Consider the following 20,182-nt stretch of genomic DNA (forward strand, 5'->3'; position numbering starts at 1 on the left):
TCGTGCCAAGTGGCGCATTTTAGTGAACTTTCCCAATGCAAAGAAGAGGTAGCGCTGAATTTATAGCTGAGAGGCTCATTTTTTAGTTTCCTGTCATAGGTTAAGAGCTATGGAGTGCTTCCTTTCCTTCTATGTACAGTGTGGTGCCAGGAGTGATGCCCTGCACGCTACACACTGCCCTCTCTCTCCCTTATGTGCAGTTATGTGATGCCCCACAAGAGGGCTTTCCATTTGACTGATGTACAGTTGTGTGGGTTCATGCATGATTGCCAAGGCAAGAGCCTCTTGCATAGGTACTGGATTAGCTAGTGGCTAATCCTCTCGCAGGTACAGGTGAATTCGGAGAGGTTTCACGTGAGAAATCTCGTCCGATTCAAAGGGCAAGTAGCCCTACAGGTCCGGGAGCTCGAGGACTTGCTACAGATGTGACTGGCTCGCGAAACGGAGCCCAAAACAGGGAATTACAGCCTGCTGTGTATTTTTGGAGGTTTAGGGTTTCGGCCCTAAACGGTCCCTAATACCCCCAGGAGGTTCGGGGACGCGAGGGGACCACTGTAGAGGTGATCTAGCACATTTTCGGGGCAGAAAACAGAGAATTCAGCGTGCTGCAGATTCTTGCCAGGTTTTGCAAGGTTTCCGTATGCGTGGAGAAAGTCATCAATTGCGTGGGGATACTGACTGTGAAGCGTCCTAGTACAGTCATGCTACCAAAATCGGGCCAGAACATGTGGATTTCAGCCCGGATTATGCAGGACAGCTCGTAGGAAATCACAAGTTTTATTCCCCGTGTTAAAGAATAAAGAAATACGGAAAGGGGCGCCAAATTTGGGGCCTACAGGTTGTCGGTGTCTGCTTGGAGCATTTTAGCTTCCGAGCCGTGTGTGTACTTTAAGTGTTAATTCCCGTCACAGGTTTCCTTTGCACTTTCTCTCTGTGTGTGTCTAAAGTGAAGAATTTCGGGTGAAAGCCAAAGCCTACCACCCTACGGGCCAGTTTCAGTCCCAAAAGCTTTCTCTTAAAAACTGCCAGCCAAAAGCAGCTAAGTCCAAATTACAGAAGTCCGTACATATTGCCACATCAACAGCCCAGTCCGTTTTGCGGAGAACCTGCCAGGTCAACAGTCAGTGGAAATTGCGGCGTCCGTACAGTTTGCCACGTGTCAGCCTATCAATGCGATTTCCGGTGTGTTTTCCGGGATTGAGCCAACAGGGTGTGTGTCCAGATGCCAACCACGTTATCAGCGTGTGACATTCCCCCCTGTTGAAAGAATTGTAATCGCCCTCGATTATGCCTGCAAACAGACAGAGGCCATAAACTATCTTACTAGACACTGATTGTTAGTACCAACGCAAGAGACACAACACATCTAGCACTTGTACAAAACGACAGTCACATCACCGGATATCATAGGACATCACTTGACATCACGGGACATCACATGACAAATCACATATAAATTCATTACAAATATCAGACCATGATTAATCGGTAACATATTTAGCAATCGCATCTAGATCTATTCCGGACCTCATGGATGTCCGATTAACTACTCCTTATTGCAATCATGTCTATAGAGATTTATGAGACTGAAATGCTGCAGTCATTTCGTCTTTCAGTTCCTGCACTCAAACAAGTCAAGTACAAATCAATCATTTTCATTTTCGAGAATCCCTGTCATAAAGTCATACAGCAGAATACTATTCAGCCCATTAGTATCCCTGAAACCCAAAAGGGACATCAGTGACTCTATTCAAAATCAGGGTAATCCGTTGACAAAGGAGCGGAGTGACTCCTCTCTTGTGCAAACCCGCTGCACTAGATTCACCCATGCTGAAATCAGGGTTCTATTGGAGTAGACTATGCTAAACCGAATGCTTCAAGGTAAAGTTCCAAAATCTGAGGAGTATCTGCTAGTAGGTCCTCCTTCTCCATCCACTTCGCATCCAATGCAGGATAGTTCTTGAACTTAACCAAGAACCCCCTAATCACTTTACCTTTTATCTTTTTGCCCTTGTGTGCCAATATCTGTTCTGGAACGAGTATCTACTCGCTTTCCTCCACTTCGGGTTGCTCAACTAGCTCCTCATCTTCAGGCACATCGCCTTTAAAAGGCTTCAATAGACTCACATGAAATGCATTGTGAATCTTCTAAGTATCGGGCAGCTTCACTCTAAAGGAGACATCATTTATCTTTTCTTTTATCTGGAAAGGGCCATAGTATCTCATGCTAAGCTTTGGAAAAAGCCGCTCCTTTCCCTTTTCTTTCTTAGGCGTGCCTTCTCAAGACGTAAGAGCACCCAATCATCTTCCTTTAATTTCAAATTGCGACGGTGTCGATTTGCTACCTTCTTGTGTCGTTCCTGAGATTTCGCTAAAGCCTCCTAGACCTTGGCAAAAGCTATGTCCAAGTTCCTGGGTGGAACCTTCAGGGCACCTTCAATGATCTCAATGGCACCTTCCCCGTCGAAGAGTGGATCGTGTTATTGTATGTAAATTCCACCAAGGGCAAAAAACTTTCCCATTGAGTTTTCTTGTAAAACTTCAATAAATCCAGTACGACTAAATTTGCAATCTCAAATTGCTCATCTGTCTACAGGTGGAATGATGGCGAGAACTGCAACCGTGTGCAATGTTCTCCCAAATAGCCTTCCAAAACAAACTCGTGAATCGGGGATACTATTGTCTTAGGCATGCCATGTAGTCTGTAAATCAGTGCAATGAACAGTCTTGCTAAATGATCTGGCTTGACTATTTTCTTCACTGGAATGAAGTGAGCTTGCTTGCTAAATCTATCAATGACAGTCCAAACGCCATCATGCCCACTCTGTGTCTTCGAGAGATCAAAAATGAAATCCATAGCAATACTTTCCCAGGGGCGGGTGGGAATGGGTAAAGGCTGTAACAATCCCTGTGCTTTATGCATGTCAAACATGACCTTTTGGCATACCAAGCATCTGCGTACAAAGTCGTCTACATCCTTCTTGAGTCTCGGCCAAAAGAAGTAACGCTCCACACCTTTCAAGGTGGTGTCGATGCCGCGGTGACCCGTAAAAGGTGGACAATGACACTCAGTCAAAACCTTTTCCATCAACGGCTATGTAACGCACAACATCGTTTTCTTTATCAAGTAGCCATCCCGTATGGAATATCGTGCTATTACCTCCCCATTCTATATTCGGGTGAATACATTCGAAAAATCCGGATTTGTGGCGTATTGATCAACCATGCGTTCGAAGCTTGTATGATGAATCGCGGAAATAGCCAAGACTAGCGGTTTTCGAGACGAAGCATCTGCCACTAAGTTCTTCTGTCCCTCAACATGGACAATCTGGAAGTGTTGTGACAAGATGTTAGCCCACCGCATTTGCTTTTCCGAAAGCTGCTTCTGTGACAAGAAGTAGCGTCAGCTCTGATGATCAGTGAAGACCGTAAAATCGGCTCCGAGTAAGTAATGTCGCCACTGAGTAAGAGCATGGATCACTGCCAAAAGCTCTTTCTCATAGATCTGTGTTGTCAATTATGGCCTTGAAAACAATCGGCTTTCATAGGCAATCACATGGCCTTCTTGCACTAAGACTGCTCCTAGACTACGACCACAAGCATCACAATATACTTCAAATGACTTTTGCAAGTCCGGCAAAGTCAATACTGGTCCAATAGTCAATTTATCTTTCAGTGTCTGAAAGGCAGTCACCTTCGGTGGTCCCCATGAGAAAGGGACTCCTTTCTGTGTCAGAATGTGCAAAGGGGAAGCTACCTTTGGAAACTTTCGGATGAATCGCCGATAGTAAGAACACAAGCCAAGAAGCTTCTAACTTCATGAACATTCTTCAAATCGGGCCAATTACGTATAGTCTCGATCTTGGCCGGGTCCATTTGTACTCCTGCTGCTGAGACAATGTATCCCAAAAAGTGTATCTCTGGCAAGAAAAATTCACTCTTTTTGGCATTGATAACTAACTTGTGATCTTGCAATGCCTGAAAGACCTGTAGGAGATGGTGTCTATTTTCTGCTTCATCCTTGGAGAAAACTATAATGTCATCAAAGAAAGTTCCGACAAATGATCTATACTAAGTCCTATCCATCATTCGGTTGAAAGTCACTCGAGCATTCGTAAGGCCAAAAGGCATCACCAAAAATTCATACAAAAGCTCGTCCGAAAGGCTGTCTTGTAGACATCTCTCGGCGCGATTCGGATCTAATGATATCCGCTTTTCAAATCAATCCTGTTGAAACAAGAGGATCGTTGTAGTCGGTCAAGAATATCATCGATCCTTGGAATCGGAAATCTATTCTTGATGGCGATTTTATTGAGAGCTATGTAATCAATGCACATTCTCCAAAATCCATCTTTCTTTAAAACCAACAACGCCGGAGAGCAGTAGGGTGAAGTACTCGGCTAGATAAGACCCTTTCCCAAAAGGTCTTTCACTTGGTTCATAATCTCTTCATTCTGGGCTCGGCTAACACGGTAATGTCACAAACCAGTGACGTGGCAGCAAGCAGTACACACACACATACACACCCTGGCAAACCCGTAAAAATGCAGCAACACATGACGTGGCATTGCCGTACGGACCCCCGCAATTTGCAGCGCAGAATCCGGCGGAAAACACGGACTAGCAGCATTTTGGCTATGCAAGCTCTAAGCAAAGCATGAGAGAGAGAGAGCTTTTGGAGTTGCTTTATTTACTAAGGAAGGCTTGGAAATAGAAGCTTCATTTTTTTTAGAAGCTTTTGGAAGCTTTGCTTTATATTTAAAAGGATGGTAGCTTTTGGGGCTCTCCTTTTAGCATCTCTTGTAAACCTTTAGAAGCGTGGGCAGGACTCCCACTCTTTAGAGCATTTGGACGCAGAGTCTAAGAGTGAGACCCTCCACTCCCTTGTACTTTGAGCACAAATTTAATACAAAAAGAAATACCGAAAGGGGCACTAGTCTCTGGGGCCAATATCTCTTGGCACGGAACTCTGCCGGGCCGGTGTCGAGTCTAATTGTGGACTGTTTTGAAGTGAATTCTTGTCGTGTCACGGTAGAAGAGAAATCGGTCTCACTTTGATACCACTGTAACAGACTTGGACACTCCAAGTCAAGAATGCTTTATTTACTGAGCAAGGCTTAGAAGAAGAAGCTTCATTTTGTTTAGAATCTTTTGGAAGCTTTGCTTTATTTTTAAAAAGATGGTAGCTCTTGGGGCTTTGCTTTTAGCATCCCTTGTAAACCTTTATAAGCGTGGGCAGGGCTCCCACTCTTCAGAGCATTTGGACGCAGAGTCTGAGAGTGAGACCCTCCCACTCCCTTGTACTTTGAGCACAGATTTAATACAAAAAGAAATATCGAAAGGGGCACCAGTCTTTGGGGCCAATATCTCTTGGCACGGAACTTCGCCGGGCCGGTGTCGAGTCTAATTGTGGACTGTTCTGAAGTGAATCCCTGTCATGTTGCGGTAGATTCTTGACTTGGAGTGTCCAAGTCTGTTACAGTGGTATCAGAGCGCGACCGATTTCTCTTCTACCGCAAAATCCGATCCTTTTTACGTGGCACTAATGGATTCAAGCAAAGGACATCGTCTTCCTCGGCATCCAGAGATGCGAGAAGACACCAAGAAGATTCTCGCGAGGAGTATGGCCCGCCTCGGCCTACTTAGGCGGAGCTTGAAGAGATGGAACATCGAAAATTGGTCGATAATGCGACAAAGTTGATGATAAATTTTGCGAAGGACCGGAAACTTGCGAAATTTTTGACCCAGACCTCCTTCGATGAGGTGCACTCACAGTGACGGCAAACCACGAAGCCACCCCTCAAACCGGCGCTCAAACAACCTCCTACTCCGAGGATGTTTACAGAGTAAGAATTGGAAGAGGTGGTTGATACACGGATTAGCCAGCTTTTTGACGTGCAAAACAAAGCCAAAAAGCACGACAAAAATCGAAGGAAAGAAATTGACTTCCCGGGTTATTTGGGTCATCAATCTACTTTTGCATCGACAAGAAAGCAGAAGAAGCATGTCGATGTGAAGGAGTATCCAATTCTTCTTCTTCTTCTTTTTCTTCTTTTGACAGTTCTTCTAGCTCTTCATACTCGAGCGAAGAAGACAAGAAAGGGAAAAAGCGAAGCAAACAGCAACGTTTCGGAAAGGGCAAGAAAAAGACAAAGAAGTCTAAATCTCGCCCAGTTTTGGACAGTTCTGCAGAGGATTCGTCTTTGGATAGTTCGGACTCCGATGACAGCAGATTTCATGCAAGGAAGATGAATTTTTACGAAGCCAACCAGTACGACTTTTTGGAAGATAAAAGCAAGAAAGTCCGAGAATTTAAAGGTGGACAGTCAATTAAATTTGACACGTTTTTTGAATTTCGAGATGCTTCGAAGACTTTGGCCCTCATACAGTAGTTTGGCATAGCTTTCTCTGGAGGGCATTACTCAGAGCACTCTAAGATTCAGAGGGCTACCTCTTACTTCAAGGAAAATACTCGAACTTGGTGGTCCACTCTTCTATTGAACAAGAAAGCGCCACTTAAATGGTTGAAATTTAAAAGGCTTTTTATTTCTTCAATGCTGACTCAGGATAAGAGCGTGACGTACGAACTGCTTGGAACCATCTTCAGATGACCAAGAAAGATACTTTGGACGCATATTGCGAGAGATTCTGGAGCTCTTTTCTACCAGCTTCTTCATTTAAGAAGATGTCGTTTAAAGAACAGATTGAGCAGTTTACCTTGGGACTTCCTACAAAGATCCGGGATCACTTCTTAGAACAAAAGTCAGATTCTATTCAAGAACTGATGACTCATGCAAAACATGGATTTGTGGTTCATTCAAGCAATTTAACCTACCCCACAGATAGAATCATGACGCAGAGGACTCGACAGACTTCAAACAATGAAGGTAGAAAGAAGAAGAGCAACCCAGAATAGAAAGAAAAGGATGCACGACCCAAGCTCACTCTTTGAAAGAAGGATAACTACATCAAAGAGGGAAAGTGTTTTGAATGCGGGGAAACTAGGCACATCTACACGAAGTGCCCTAAAAAGGCACCCAAAAAACAAGATGAAGAAAGGTCAGAGAGTTCAAAAGCAGCTGAGGAACGTGGACGAAAAGGCAAGATGAAAGCAGAACTGGTTCCTGATTGCATGGGTACTAACCCAAGCAAGATCGATGAGAGTACAGAACTTTGCCGAGCTTGGGGCAAAGTGAAAGATCAAGAAGCCCTGATTTTCTTTGATGGAGGAGCCAAGGCCAACTTCATTTCACCTGAATTGGCGGCGCGGCTCGAGATTACACCCGATCGGATGGGGCACAAGCAGAGGCATTTCTAGCGGCACTTGGCAAGGACATAGCCATTCCGCCTGTCATTGGCAAACTTCGGATGTATTGTCAAGGGTATTTGGGGCACGAGGACTTCTACATAATGCCCTTGGAAGGTTGTGATGTCCTCCTGAGAATTCCCTGGTACCATAAGAACAACGCCGTGGTCAACTATCAGGCGAGAAAAGCGACTTTGACTTAAGAAAAGGGCCAAACCATTGTACTTGATGTGAAACTTAAGGGCGAGTCTGTCCCTATTGTATCGGCTTCGGCCGTTTCAAAATTAATGAAATCCAGCCTGTTTGTTTACTCCATCTTTTTGAAAGAATTGAATGATGATCATAGGACAAATATGTTTGTCAGATTTAGAAAAAGAACACCAAGATTTTCTCCACACTCATGCCGATTGCTTTTCTGAGGGGCTACCAGGCGAGTTGCCACCAGCTCGTCCTAAGGATCATACCATTGATCTGATACCTAGAAGCATACCACCGAACTGGCCACCTTACATTGTGAACCGAGCCGAGAATGAAGAGATTATGAACCAAGTGAAAGACCCTTGGAAAAGGGTCTTGTCGAGCCGAGTACTTCACCGTACTACTCTCCAGTGTTGTTGGTTTCGAAGAAAGACGGATCTTGGAGAATGTGCATTGATTATAGAGCTCTCAACAAATCACCATCAAGAATAGATTTCCGATTCCTAGGATCGATGATATTCTTGACCAACTACAGGGATCCTCGTGTTTCGGCAGGATTGATTTGAAGAGCGGATATCATTAGATCCAAATCGCATCGGGAGATGTCTACAAGACAACTTTCAAGACGACTTTTGGTTTATTTGAGTTCTTGGTCATGCCTTTTGGCCTAACCAATGCTCCAGTGACACTTAATCGAATGATAGATAGGATTTTTCGAGAGTTCAGACTATTTGTTGGCACTTTCTTTGACGACATCATTGTTTTCTCCAAGGATGAGGCAGAACATAGAGAACATCTACTGCAGGTCTCTCAGGCATTACGAGATCACAAGTTGGTGATGATTAATGCAAAGAAAAGTGACTTTTTCCTACCTAAGATACACTTATTGGGACACATTGTCTCAGCAGCAGGAGTACAGATGAACCCGGCCAAGATAGAGGCTACTCGTGATTGGCCCGAGTTGAAGAATGTCCATGAAGTTAGAAGCTTCTTGGGCTTATGTTCTTACTACAAGCGGTATTTTAGAAAGTTTGCAAAGGTTGTTTCCCCTTTGCATATGTTGACGTAGAAAGGAGTACCTTTCTCGTGGAGATCCACAAAGGTGACTGCCTTTCAGACATTGAAAGAGAAATTAACCAGAGGACCAATTTTGACTTTGCCGGATTTGCAGAAGTCATTGAAGTATATTGTGATGATTGTGGTCGTAGTCTGGGTGCGGTCTTGATGCAAGAAGGCCATGTCATTGCCTACAAGAGCCGATTGTTTTTAAGGCCGGAATTGACAGCACAGATATATGAGAAAGAGCTTTTGGCGATTATCCATGCTCTTATTCAGTGGCTACATTGCCTACTCGGAGCCGATTTTACAATCTTCACAAATCACAAGAGTTTACGCTTCGAGGATATGGTCGATCAGTATGCCACAGATACAAATTTTGCAGATATTTTCACTCGGATACGGAATGGGGAGGTAGTAGCGGGGTATATTCGGGATGGCTACTTGATGAAGAAAACCATGTTGTGCGTGACACAGTCGTTGAGGGAAAAGGTTCTAACCGAATCAGGGTTGTTTCCGTACGTACGTCCGGCATGCTTTCGTACCGTACGGTACATCCGTACGGAAACCGTACGATTCCGTATGTGCAGGATTTTTTTAAAAAAAAAAATTGGCCGTCGGTTCCTTATCCGCCTGGTTGGACTGGTTGGGTGAGGCTTTTTATAAGCCCACCTATGCTATACCTCTTATTACCACAACAGAGAACCAGAACACAGTCTGCACAGTGTCTGCACACAGACCAAGGAAGGGTGGAACGCCACCGATAAGGTTCTTTCTCTCTCCCTCCCTCCCTCCCTCCCTCTGTCCCTTTGTGTTTGGAGTCTGCAAGCCTCAAGGAGGCACTCTAGAGTCCTGACCTCGCGAAAGATTGTAAGTTTTGTATTCAACTTTGAAGTGTGCGTTAATTGTGTTGCAGAGTTATCATGCCTCGTCGACCTAATCCTCTTTGGGCCGAGCACACCAATGTCTTGAGAGTTGTCAGCACAGGAGGCCAAGCAGGTTCAGGGACTCGCACTTGGGTGTGCAAGTACTGCGGAGTGCAGATGACGAGTACAATTACCAGGGTTTTGAAGCACCTCACTCGTATTGGCACCACTAGACATTGTGTGGGGGTATCCCGCAAGCATTGAGGGATGCCTTGATTTTGGAGCATTTTCCTCCAAGATCTACTGCATCGTCACAGTCAGGGGGAGCACGTGCAGCAGCAGCAGCAGCAGAAGCAGAGGATGCCTTGCAGGATGCATTACTCGGAGATATTGGCGGCTCTACGTTTGCAGCGCCATCATTTGCAGGCACTAGTAGAAAGAGAGCTCGTGTTTCACAGGCTCACGATGAGGGTGCTAGTGCAGGTGGGGTTGAGGGTGTACGTGGCCCAAGGCAAACCACATTGCCATCACGTGTACACAGTGATTCATGGGTAAAACAGCGACAGAAAGTTGTAGAGATGCAGATTGCGCGGACTCTCATAGAGTGCAACATTGCATTCAATGTGTTCAGGACTGATCAATGGAAGAGGATGGTGAGAGCTATTTCACAGGTTGGTGCTACAGATTCCTGGAATGGTCTTGACTACCAAAAGATGCGCACTACCATGCTTGACGACCAAAAAGAGATCATAGACCGAGCATTGACTCCAGTGAAGGTTGGGTGGCAACAATTTGGATGCACTATTCTTTGTGATGGGTGGAGTGACACGCGGAGGCGCCACATTATCAATATCCTTGTTTCCTCCTGCTTGGGCACATACTTCTAACAAGCCGTGGATGTAGGGAAAGCAGAAGAACGCATTTTTGCGGCGTTCATCTTCAAACATATTCGCCAGGCCATCAAGGAGGTTGGGGAGAAGAACGTCGTGCAGGTAGATATTGATTCCTGACCATGTGGCATGCACATTTGAATTTTTCATACATTGTCCAACGTAATAATGTCCACACTTCATTTAATATCTTGTCATGACTCATTGTAGGTGGTCACTGATAATGCCTCCAATTGCAAGGCCATGGGGGATATGGTGGAGGCTGAGTTCAAGCACATTGTGTGGACACCATGCGCTGCACATTGCCTAGACCTTCTCATGGAGCACATAGGCAAACTTCCCTGGGTGCAGCCTACAGTGTCTGATGCGTCCAAGCTTACCACTTTTTTCCGCAAAAAACACCAGGCCTTGGCAATCTTCAAGAGCCACAGCACAGTAGACATGGTGCGTCCCTCGAAGACGAGATTTGCATACATGTATTTGGTGCTTCAGAGGCTGTTCAGATTGAGAGATCCACTGTTGCAGACAGTCCAAAGTGGAGATTGATGCACCACGCTCAGTCAGAGGCGACCAAGCATTCAAAGAAAGGTTCTTGATGAGACCTTCTGGACACAAGTGCAGTCCTTGGTAGTGGCTCTACAGCCATTGTATGTACTACTACGGGTCACAGACATGGAGGGCTCTACACTTGGGTTGGTGTATCATTTGTTTATACAGATGAAGACACATTTCTAGATGTACCTCATTGACACAGGATCAGTAAGTACAAACTACATAGTGCTCTAGTGTCCTCATGTGACATGTCTATTTATAATTTTTCAAAACACATACTTACTGTGACTATTTTGTTTGCAATCGTTATGATATTTTGGTTATTGTAGAGACTCGATGGCAGTTCATGCGTCGTCCCATCCATGGGATGGCTGCAGTTCTCCATCCTCTCTACAAGAGCCAAGAATTGTTTGAGGAGGCTTTATTGCTCACACTACGCTCTGAATATCTGAACATTATATATGATGAGGATGAGCAATTGATTCTGGATTCAGAGATGAGTAGGTACATGAACAGTTTAGGACCCACCTTTGTGCGGTCCGTAGCATTGAGAAAGGAAGCTACCAAGCTTCCTTTAACATGGTGGCAGAACTATGGACGCCAGGGCCTTCCCAAGTTGTGCCACCTTGCATTGCACATCCTTTCTCAGGTGAATACTGAAGTCTGAATTATAATTTATAATTATTGAATGATGAATCTATATTGTCACACGTGACGCTTGTGACCCATGAGTGTTCGCTATTTGAATTGTTGTAGGATTGCTCAATTGGGGCATGCGAGCGCAACTGGAGTGCATACTCTCATATTCACACCGAAGATTTGCAATCGTCTTAGCACCAAGCAGTTAGAGAGACTGGTTTATTGCCGTGCTAACATGCGGCTTGTGCGTAGCTTTCATGCCTTGGGGACACCCAAGCAGGTGAGATTTACATGCACATTTATGAAAACAAGTCAATGATTAAAAGACAGTGTTGAATCATGGACTATGTTTTGTCTTGTCATTGTAGGTGGATCCCACAGAGTTGAAGATGGTGGCAGATCCTATTGCAGAGGAGGTCGATGCACGGATTAGAGATGAGCAAGAGGAGATCCTTCGAGAGTTGCACAGGGAGCTAGAGAGCGTGGATCGTCGAGTCACTAGATCTCGCTCTCGAGCTTACAGTATTCCTATTCGCATTGTTGTTGCAGATCCAGAGGTTGCACACAGAGAGAGCATTCGCAGAGGAAAGTTACCGAGAGTTCAGAGGTTGATGATCTAGATGAGGGTGATGCACCCCTAGCATCTATGCCAGAGGAGAGAGAGGCCGATTATGATGATGAGGGCAATGTCTTGACAGATGGAGACATGCTCTCTGAGTCTTCATCAGCCTCTGATGATGATTTTGAGTAGTAGTGATTTCCCAGTGCTTTGGGTCATGGGACTTGGACATTTGTCATGACTCATTTATGCTTTTTATTTTGTTGCTTGAGCCACCCAGACTCTTTATTGAGTGACTGTTATTTTTGTATCAGGATTCAACATTCAGTTATGTACTTTTGAGTTTTGACTTACACTATGCCATGTGGTCTGGACTCGATTCTAGCAGTTACTTAACTTGTGGAGTGATTTTAAGTGTTTTTTGAAAGTTATGGCTATGTTTAAGTATTGTGCAGTGTTTTTAAACTAGATAGGTTGTATATAAATTTGAAATTCTTTGTATTTTTAGCTTTTAAAAAATATACTACGAATTTTACGTACCTTATGGCCCAATCCATACGGTACAACGTACAGTACATACCGAACACGTACCGAATACTACGTACCTTACAACCTTGAACCGAATGCCAGTGTGCACTTGTTACGGGTCACCGCAGCATTGCTACTACCTTGAAAGCTGTGGAGAGATACTTCTTTTGGCCGAGACTCAAGAAGGACGTGGACGATTTTGTACGCAATTGCTTGGTATGCCAGAAGGTCAAGTTTGACAAGCATAAAGCACAGGGATTGTTACAGCCTTTACCCATACCCACCCGGCACCCGCCCCTCGTAAAGTATTGCAATGGATTTCATGTTTAGCGAGACTATTTGTGACTAGATTACATGGCATGCGTGAGACAATTGTCTCCGCCAGAGACCCGAGATTCACGAGTTTGTTTGGGAAGGCCATTTGGGAGTTCATTGGCACGGGTTGCAGTTCTTGTCATCATTCCACCCGCAGACTGCCAGGCAATCTGCCCTTGGTGAAATTTGCTTATAATAACACGATATACTCTTCGACAGGGAAGGCACCATTTGAGATTATTGAAGGTGCTGCGAAGGTTCCACCCTTCCTAAGCACGAAAGATAAGATTTTTGAAGCCGACGAGTACACACGGGACTTGGACACGACTTTTGCCAAGGTCCGGGAGGCTTTGCAAAAATCTCAAGAAAGACACAAAAAGGCAGCAAATCGACATCGTCGCGATTTGAAATTACAGGAGAACGATTCGGTGCTCTTACATTTTGAGCAGGTACGCCTGAGAAAGAAAAAGGGAAAGGAGCGGCTTTTTTCAAAGCTTAGCATGAGATACTATGAACCTTTCCAGATTTCCGAAAAGATAAATGATGTCTCCTTTAGACTGAAGCTGCCCCATACTTGGAGGATTCACAATGCTTTTCATGTGGGTCTTTTGAAGCGTTTAAAGGCGATGTGCCCGATGATGGGGAGCCTGATGAGCAACCTGACGTGGAGGAAAACGAGGAGATACTGGCTCGAGAACAGATTCCGGCACATAAAGATACAAAGGTAAATCTAAAATGATAAGACGGTTCTTGGTTAAATTCAAGAACTATCCGGCATTGGATGCGAAGTGGATGGAGGAGGAGGACCTGGCAGATACTCCTTAGATTGTGAACCTTTACCTTGAAGCATTTGGTTTAGCATAGTCTATTCCGAATCGAACCCCGAACTCAGCTTGGGCGGAATTTGGTGGAGCATGTATGCACAACAACGGAGTCGCTCCACTCCTTTGTCAACAGATTGCCCCGATTTTTTATACTAAAGTTATTGATGTCTCTATTGCGTTTCAGGGATACTATGGGCTGACAGTATTCTGCTGTATGACTTTATGAATTGGAATTGCCGATAATATGATATTAATTTGTTCTTGACTTCTTTAAGTGCAGGAATTGATAGACGAAATGACTGCAGCATTTTGGTCTGAAAGATCTTGATAGACATGGTTGCAATAAGCTTTAGTCAATCGGGCATCTATGAGGTCCCGAGTGGATCTAGATGCAATTGCTAAATACGTTGCCGATTAATCATGGTCTGAGATCCGAATAAATTTTGAATGTCATTTGTCATGTGATGTCCTGTGATCTCAAGTGATGTCTTGTTATGTCCTGCGATATGACTGTCAATTGGTACATGTGCTAGATGTGTTGTTCCTAGTGCATCGGTACTAACGGTCAATGTCTGCTAAGACAGTTTATGGCCTCCGTCTGTTTTGCAGGCGTAATCGAGGGCGATTACAATGCTTTCAAGAGGGGGGTATGTCACAAACTAGTGACGTGGCAGCAAGCAACACACTCACACACCTTGGCAGACCCGTAAAAATGATGTAGCAGGTGACATGTTACTGCCGTACGGACCCCCGCAATTTGCGGCATAGAATCTGGCGGAAAACACGGACTGCTGATGTGGCAAAAGCGTACGGACGGGCAGCTTTTTGGCCACGCAAGCTCTACGCAAAGCATGAGAGAGAGAGAGAGAGAGAGAGAGAGAGAGAGAGAGAGAGAGAGAGAGAGAGAGCTTTTGAAGTTGCTTTATTTACTAAGCAAGGCTTGGGAGAAGAAGCTTCATTTTTTTTAGAAGCTTTTGGCAGCTTATCTTTATTTTTAAAAAGATGGCAGCTTTTGGGGCTCTACTTTTAGCATCCCTTGTAAACCTTTATAAGCGTGAGCAGGGCTCCCATTGTTCAGAGCATCTGGACGCAGAATGTGAGAGTGAGACCCTCCCACTCCCTTGTACTTTGAGCACAGATTTAATACAAAAAGAAATACCGAAAGGGGCGCCAGTCTTTGGGGCTAATATCTCTTGGCACAGAACTCCGTCGGGCCGGTGTCGAGTCTAATTGTGAACTGTTTTAAAGTGAATTCCTATCATGTCGCGGTAGATTCTTAACTTGGAGTGTCCAATTCTGTTACAGTAAGGTGGCCAGTTCGATGGTGTGCTTCTAAGTATTAGACCAATGGTGTGATCCTCGGGACGAGATGGGGGCAACTCGCTTAGCAAGCCCTTAGAGAAGCAATCGGAATGAGTGTGGAGAAAATCTTGGCGTTCTTTATCAAGTTCAGACATGTTTGTTCTGTGTTCATCATTTTAACTCTTTCAAGTAGATCGACTAAACAAATAGAGTGGATTTCATTAATTTGGAAATTGCCGAAGCCGAGACAATAGGGACGGATTCACCCTTCAGTTTTACATCAAGTACAATTTTTCGAGCCTTTTCATTCGTCAATGTTGCTTTCTTTGCCGGATAATCGACCACGGCGTTGTTCTTATGGTACCAAGGGACTCCTAGGAGGACGTCACAACCTTCCAAGGGCATTATGTAAACAGTAAAAGTCCTCATGCCCCAAATACCCCTGACAATGCAACAAAAGTTTGCCAATGACAGGTGTAATGGCTATGTCCCGTTTGGGTGCCGCTAGAACTGCCTCTGCTGGTGGTTTCATCCTATTGGGTGTAATCTCGAGCCGCGTCGCCAATTTGGGTGAAATGAAGTTTGCCTTGGCTCCTCCATCAAAGAAAATTAGGGCTTCTTGATCTTTCACTTTGCCCCAAGCTCGGCAAAGTTTTGTACTTTCATCAATCAGGCTTGGGTCAGTACCCATGCAATCTGGTACTAGTCCTGCTTTCATCTTGCTTTTTCTGCCATATTCCTCTGCTACTCTCAAATTCTCTGGCCTGTCTTCACTTTGTTCTTGCTGTGCCTTTTTGGGGCACTTTGCGGAGATGTGCCCATGTTCCCCTCAACCAAAACACTTCCCTTCTTTGATGTAATTGGCCCTCTCTCGAAGAGTGAGCCGGGGTCGTGTATCCTTATCTTTCTTTTCTTGGGAACTCTTTCTCTTTCTACTTTCATTGTTAGAGGTCTGTTGGGTTCCCTGAGTCAAGATCTCATCAGTGGGGTAAGTCGAATTTCCCGAATGTATGGGCAAAACCCCTTTTCGCATGAACCATCAATTCCTAAATAGAATTTGACTTTTGTTCCAGGCAATAGTCTTGGATCTCTGTAGGGAGTTCGCAGTAAAACCATTGAATCTGTTCCTTAAAAGAGACCTTCTTAAATGAAGAGGTTGGTAGAAAAGAGTTCCAAAGAATCTCCCTTGCTCATCCGAAGATAATTCCAAGTGGTTCGTATATCTCGTTCGTACTCCCGAGTCAGCCAAGAAGAAATAAAGAGCCTTTTGAATTTCAACCACTTGACTGGAGCTTCATTCCTCAGAAGAAGAGTGGACCACCATGTTCGAGCATTTCCTTTGAAGAAAGACGTAGCCCTCCTAATCTTGGAGTGCTCTGAGTAATGCCCTCCAGAGAAGGTTGTGTCAAACTGCTAAATGAAGGCCAAAGCCCTCGGAGCATCTTCGAACCCAGGAAAGGATTCAAATTTAATCGATTTTCCACCTTCTTTGATTTTTTTTACTTTCTTGCTTTCGTCTTCGAAAAAGTAATATTGGTTGCCTATGGAAAAATGCTTCTTCTTTGCATAAAACATATGGTCATCGGAGCTTGAACTGTCAGAGGATGACTCCTTTGTAGAACTGTCAAAAACTGGGCAAAATCTGGGTTTCTTTGCCTTTTTCTTGCCCTTTCTGACGCTTTGCTTTTTGCTTCGCTTTTTGCTTTTCTGTCCTCCTCGCGGGAGTCAAGAGAGCTAGAACAATTGTCAGAAGGAGAAGAAGAAGAGCTGGGTAGTCCTTCAAATCGTACACGGTTCTTCTGCTTTCTTCCAGATGCAAAAGAACATTGACGGCCCAAATAACCAGGGTAGTGTGTCCCCGCTTGCGCTTTTTCATTTTCTTTTTGGATTGATTGTTCGCGTCCAAAAGCCGATTGATCTGTGTCTAAACCACCTCCTATAATTCTTGCTCTTTAAACATCCTCGGAGAAGGAGGTTTCTTGATTGCTGGTTTGATGGGTGGTTATATGGCTTTCTGCCACTGGGTGTGCACTTCTGCGATGGATTGCTGAGACAAAAATTTTGCAAACTGAGGATCCTTCGCAAATTTAATCATCTGCTTTGTGCACTCGTCAACGTGCTGTCGACGTTCCATCTCTTCAAGTTCGTACTGAGTAGGCCGAGGTGGCCCGTACTCTTCCTCTGTTAAGTCATCAAAATCTTCTTCGTATCTCCTCCCGCATTAGCAGATGCAGAAGAAGTCAACCAATTCTTGTTGGAATCCATAAGTGTCGTGAGAAAAGGATCGGATTTCCCGGTAGAAGAGAAATCGGCCGCGCTGTGATACCATTGTAACAAACTTGGACACCCCAAGTCTAGATTCTACTACGACACAGCAGAGATTCACTTTAAAACAGTTCACAAAAGACGACACATCCAAAGTGTAGTTCGGTGCCAAGAGGTATTGGCCCCAAGGACTGGTGCCCCTTTCGGTATTTCTTTTTATATTAATCTGTGTGCAAAGTACAAGGGAGTCTGCGGGAACTCACACTCAGACTCTGCGTCCAGATGCTCTGAGTAATGAGGGCCCATGGACCTTTTTATTGTTACAAGGGATGCCCAAAAGCAGAGCCCCAAAATCTCAAACTCAAAAGCTAACTGTCCCAAAAGCTTTCACTTAAAAACTCCCAGCCAAAAGCAGCCAGCGCAAATTACGGAATTTCGTGCATACTGCCACGTAAGCAGCTTAGTGCGTTTTGCGGAGAACTTGCCACGTCAACAATCAGCGGAAACTGCGAGGGTCGTACAGTTTGCCATGTGTCAGCCTGTCAGCGCGATTTCCGACGCGTTTTCCGGGACTGAGCCAGCAGGGTGTGTGTGTCCAGATGCCAGCAATGTCACCAATTTGTGACACTATCCTGGATAGTAGCAAAAGGTACTCCTTCCTCAGGTCGGGGAAGCAGATTGAGATGAGAAGGTTTGCCTCCTCGACAAGAATGTGGTAACTGGGTCGAAACCATGGTGCCATTGTCGAAAATGAGCTCGAACTGCTCGGATGGCCAGGGGGCTCATTGCAATGACCTTGGACGCCATCTCGGGAGTCTCAAACTCTATCTAGTAATAGCCACGCCGAGAAGCTAAATGTTGAGGATCTTGCCTACCTCTGCTAAAAGGCGGGCGTGGAGAAGATCACGCACCTCTCCTCTGCTAGGGCGGGTGCCGATGATCTTGCAGATGACGGAGGTCGCCTAGAGGCGCTCCACCTCTGCTGTGAGGCTCGCTTGCTCTGTCGGCGAAAGAGCAAGTCGGATGGTGGGCTCTGTAGGGTTGGACGAGGGGGCTTCTTGAGAGTCCGTTTGGGGTGGAGCATGAGCCTCCATTTGCGTCTGTTGCTGTGATGGAAAGGGGCCGCCCTCTGAGGCTGAGGGGGGATGCAGCACAGGGGGGGTTGGAAGGGGATGGGCAGCGCAGCGAGCGAGCTGGCGGGTGGCGAGCTCTTTTCACCATGCATCACATTATATATCAAACAAAATAATGACCGTCCTCAACCCCGTCTCACTTTCTGTAGCTACCCATGATGGCACCCTTTTTTTTTTTTTGGTCATAACTTGAGCTCTAGAGCTTGGATTGAGGTTATGTACAATGTACATAGGGCTTCAAAAGACTGCGTTCCAGGAGTAATGAGGCTATATTATATAACACGAAAAGTTTATATCTTTCTGTTGAAATTAATGAAGAACTAGCTTCGAGTAGTGCAAACAAAATTCGTGATTTCTGATTGGTTTTGTTTTTGTTCTTTGCTCGTTTGTCTGCATGTTTATTGTATAGCTATGTATTTACACCATTCAGATGTTCATGATGGTTGTTTTGTAGATATGCTAGTTTAAACTCTCTGAGGACTATTCTGGGGAAATAACTCTTCTTGAAAGATATCTTTGGTAATCTCTCAAACAATCAACATTTGGGCCTCTCTTAGATTAAAGATATGTCGGGAGCATGTAGTATTTCATGTATGCAGAGCAAGTTAAGCCACTTTGACTTATGTAAAGATCCTCTTTTGCAACTTTTTGAATGGAGTATGGAGGTGGTCCATGGTTGCAACAATGGACTGTTTAGTAATTTTGGAGTCATGGTTGTTCAGACAGACATTTTTATGTTCTGCATTTTCCATATACACATACTGTAGTAAGCAATTGGAACTCTATCCATGACTTCGGATTTTCTACTTGTGATGGAAGCTGAACACTACAACATATACAAAGTGCTCTCGGTGGAAAACATGCGGCCCGTACAAATTCAAGGTCGCTTTGTGGACAAAGTCTAAATCGCAAGGAATTAAGGTTTGCTGACATTTATGTGGATACTATCTCTTTATTTGTTTATTTGCACTTGAATGGATTTATGGATTTTCTGTTTCTGTGCATTTTTTTTTGCATTCTTAAGAGCCTTATCAAGCCTCGGGCTGTAAATGTGACAGCTTTAAGAAAGTGTGATCAGGGAAGCCATGTTGTCGATTGCCTCAAATGTGCTAAAGTACTCCAGAGAATAGCTAAAACCTAATTTATTTTTAGTAGATCCTTTCTTGATGTTTATGAACATCTAATAACTAAAGAAGGTTGCAATTATATCACTGAAAAGGGATCGTTAGATATGCTAATTCTTGACAGAGCAAAGCATGCATGATAACTAGATGTTCTTCATCACCATTGCCACCATCACACGAGTGTCAAGCACACAAGTTATGGAAAGCGTGGAGATTTGAGAGCTGTAGGTTGGATATGTAGAAAACGTCTAGAGCATGATCAACAAGCTATAACATTGATTCCCTTATCAACAAGCTATAACATGAAAAAGTGGCATATTGGCAAAGTGTATCTGGAGTGTTCAGCCCACTGATGATGACCTACACCATGTGTGTGTGTCGTGGAAACTGTTTGTGAGTAGTTGGTTGCCACCCATACCAGACACATGGGAATGAGCACATCTCTTCTAATCATAACCTTTGAGGGTGCATGTTATAACAAAGAATCAAGCAATTGTTGCACCATCTTTGTGTGTGTGTGTTGGGGGGGGGGGGGGGGGGGGGGGTCTTGCTGGGCGTGTGTGATATAGAAAATTGCTACATCCACATGGTATCAAGGGGTTGGATGGTTCCCTACAAGTGGCCC

At 44.6% G+C, this 20,182-nt stretch overlaps 2 protein-coding genes across 6 annotated transcripts in view; both read left to right on the forward strand.

Annotated features, from left to right (window-relative positions):
* The window catches only part of SS2 (starch synthase 2), a 101,232-nt gene extending 81,797 nt beyond the window's left edge, over positions 1-19,435 (forward strand). For 4 of the 5 annotated variants that reach the window (XM_086525140.1, XM_086525137.1, XM_086525139.1 and 1 more), the window contains one exon: positions 18,888-19,435. The gene's annotated coding sequence lies outside the window, so the exon portion shown is untranslated. Of the gene's footprint in view, positions 1-18,863 lie in introns of all 5 variants that reach the window. The other variant, XM_086525138.1, reaches the window with a different exon arrangement.
* Positions 8,783-14,059, forward strand: LOC147445700 (uncharacterized). Its single transcript, XM_086525142.1, has 2 exons — positions 8,783-11,787; positions 11,876-14,059. Exons 1-2 carry the CDS (start codon positions 11,596-11,598, stop codon positions 12,125-12,127), a joined length of 444 nt encoding a protein of 147 aa, XP_086381268.1. The 5' UTR covers positions 8,783-11,595; the 3' UTR covers positions 12,128-14,059.
* Positions 19,436-20,182: the final 747 nt, after the last annotated feature.

The sequence above is a fragment of the Adiantum capillus-veneris genome, chromosome 12 (genome assembly GCF_014529385.1).
Source record: "Adiantum capillus-veneris isolate H3 chromosome 12, ASM1452938v2, whole genome shotgun sequence".
NCBI lineage: Eukaryota > Viridiplantae > Streptophyta > Polypodiopsida > Polypodiales > Pteridaceae > Adiantum > Adiantum capillus-veneris.

Coding starts and splice junctions, on each gene's coding strand:
- LOC147445700 (XM_086525142.1), top strand. CDS start 11,596: ATGAGTGTTCGCTATTTGAATTGTTGTAGGATTGCTCAATTGGGGCAT. Junction 11,788..11,875: donor CCTTGGGGACACCCAAGCAG/GTGAGATTTACA, acceptor TTGTCATTGTAG/GTGGATCCCACAGAGTTGAA.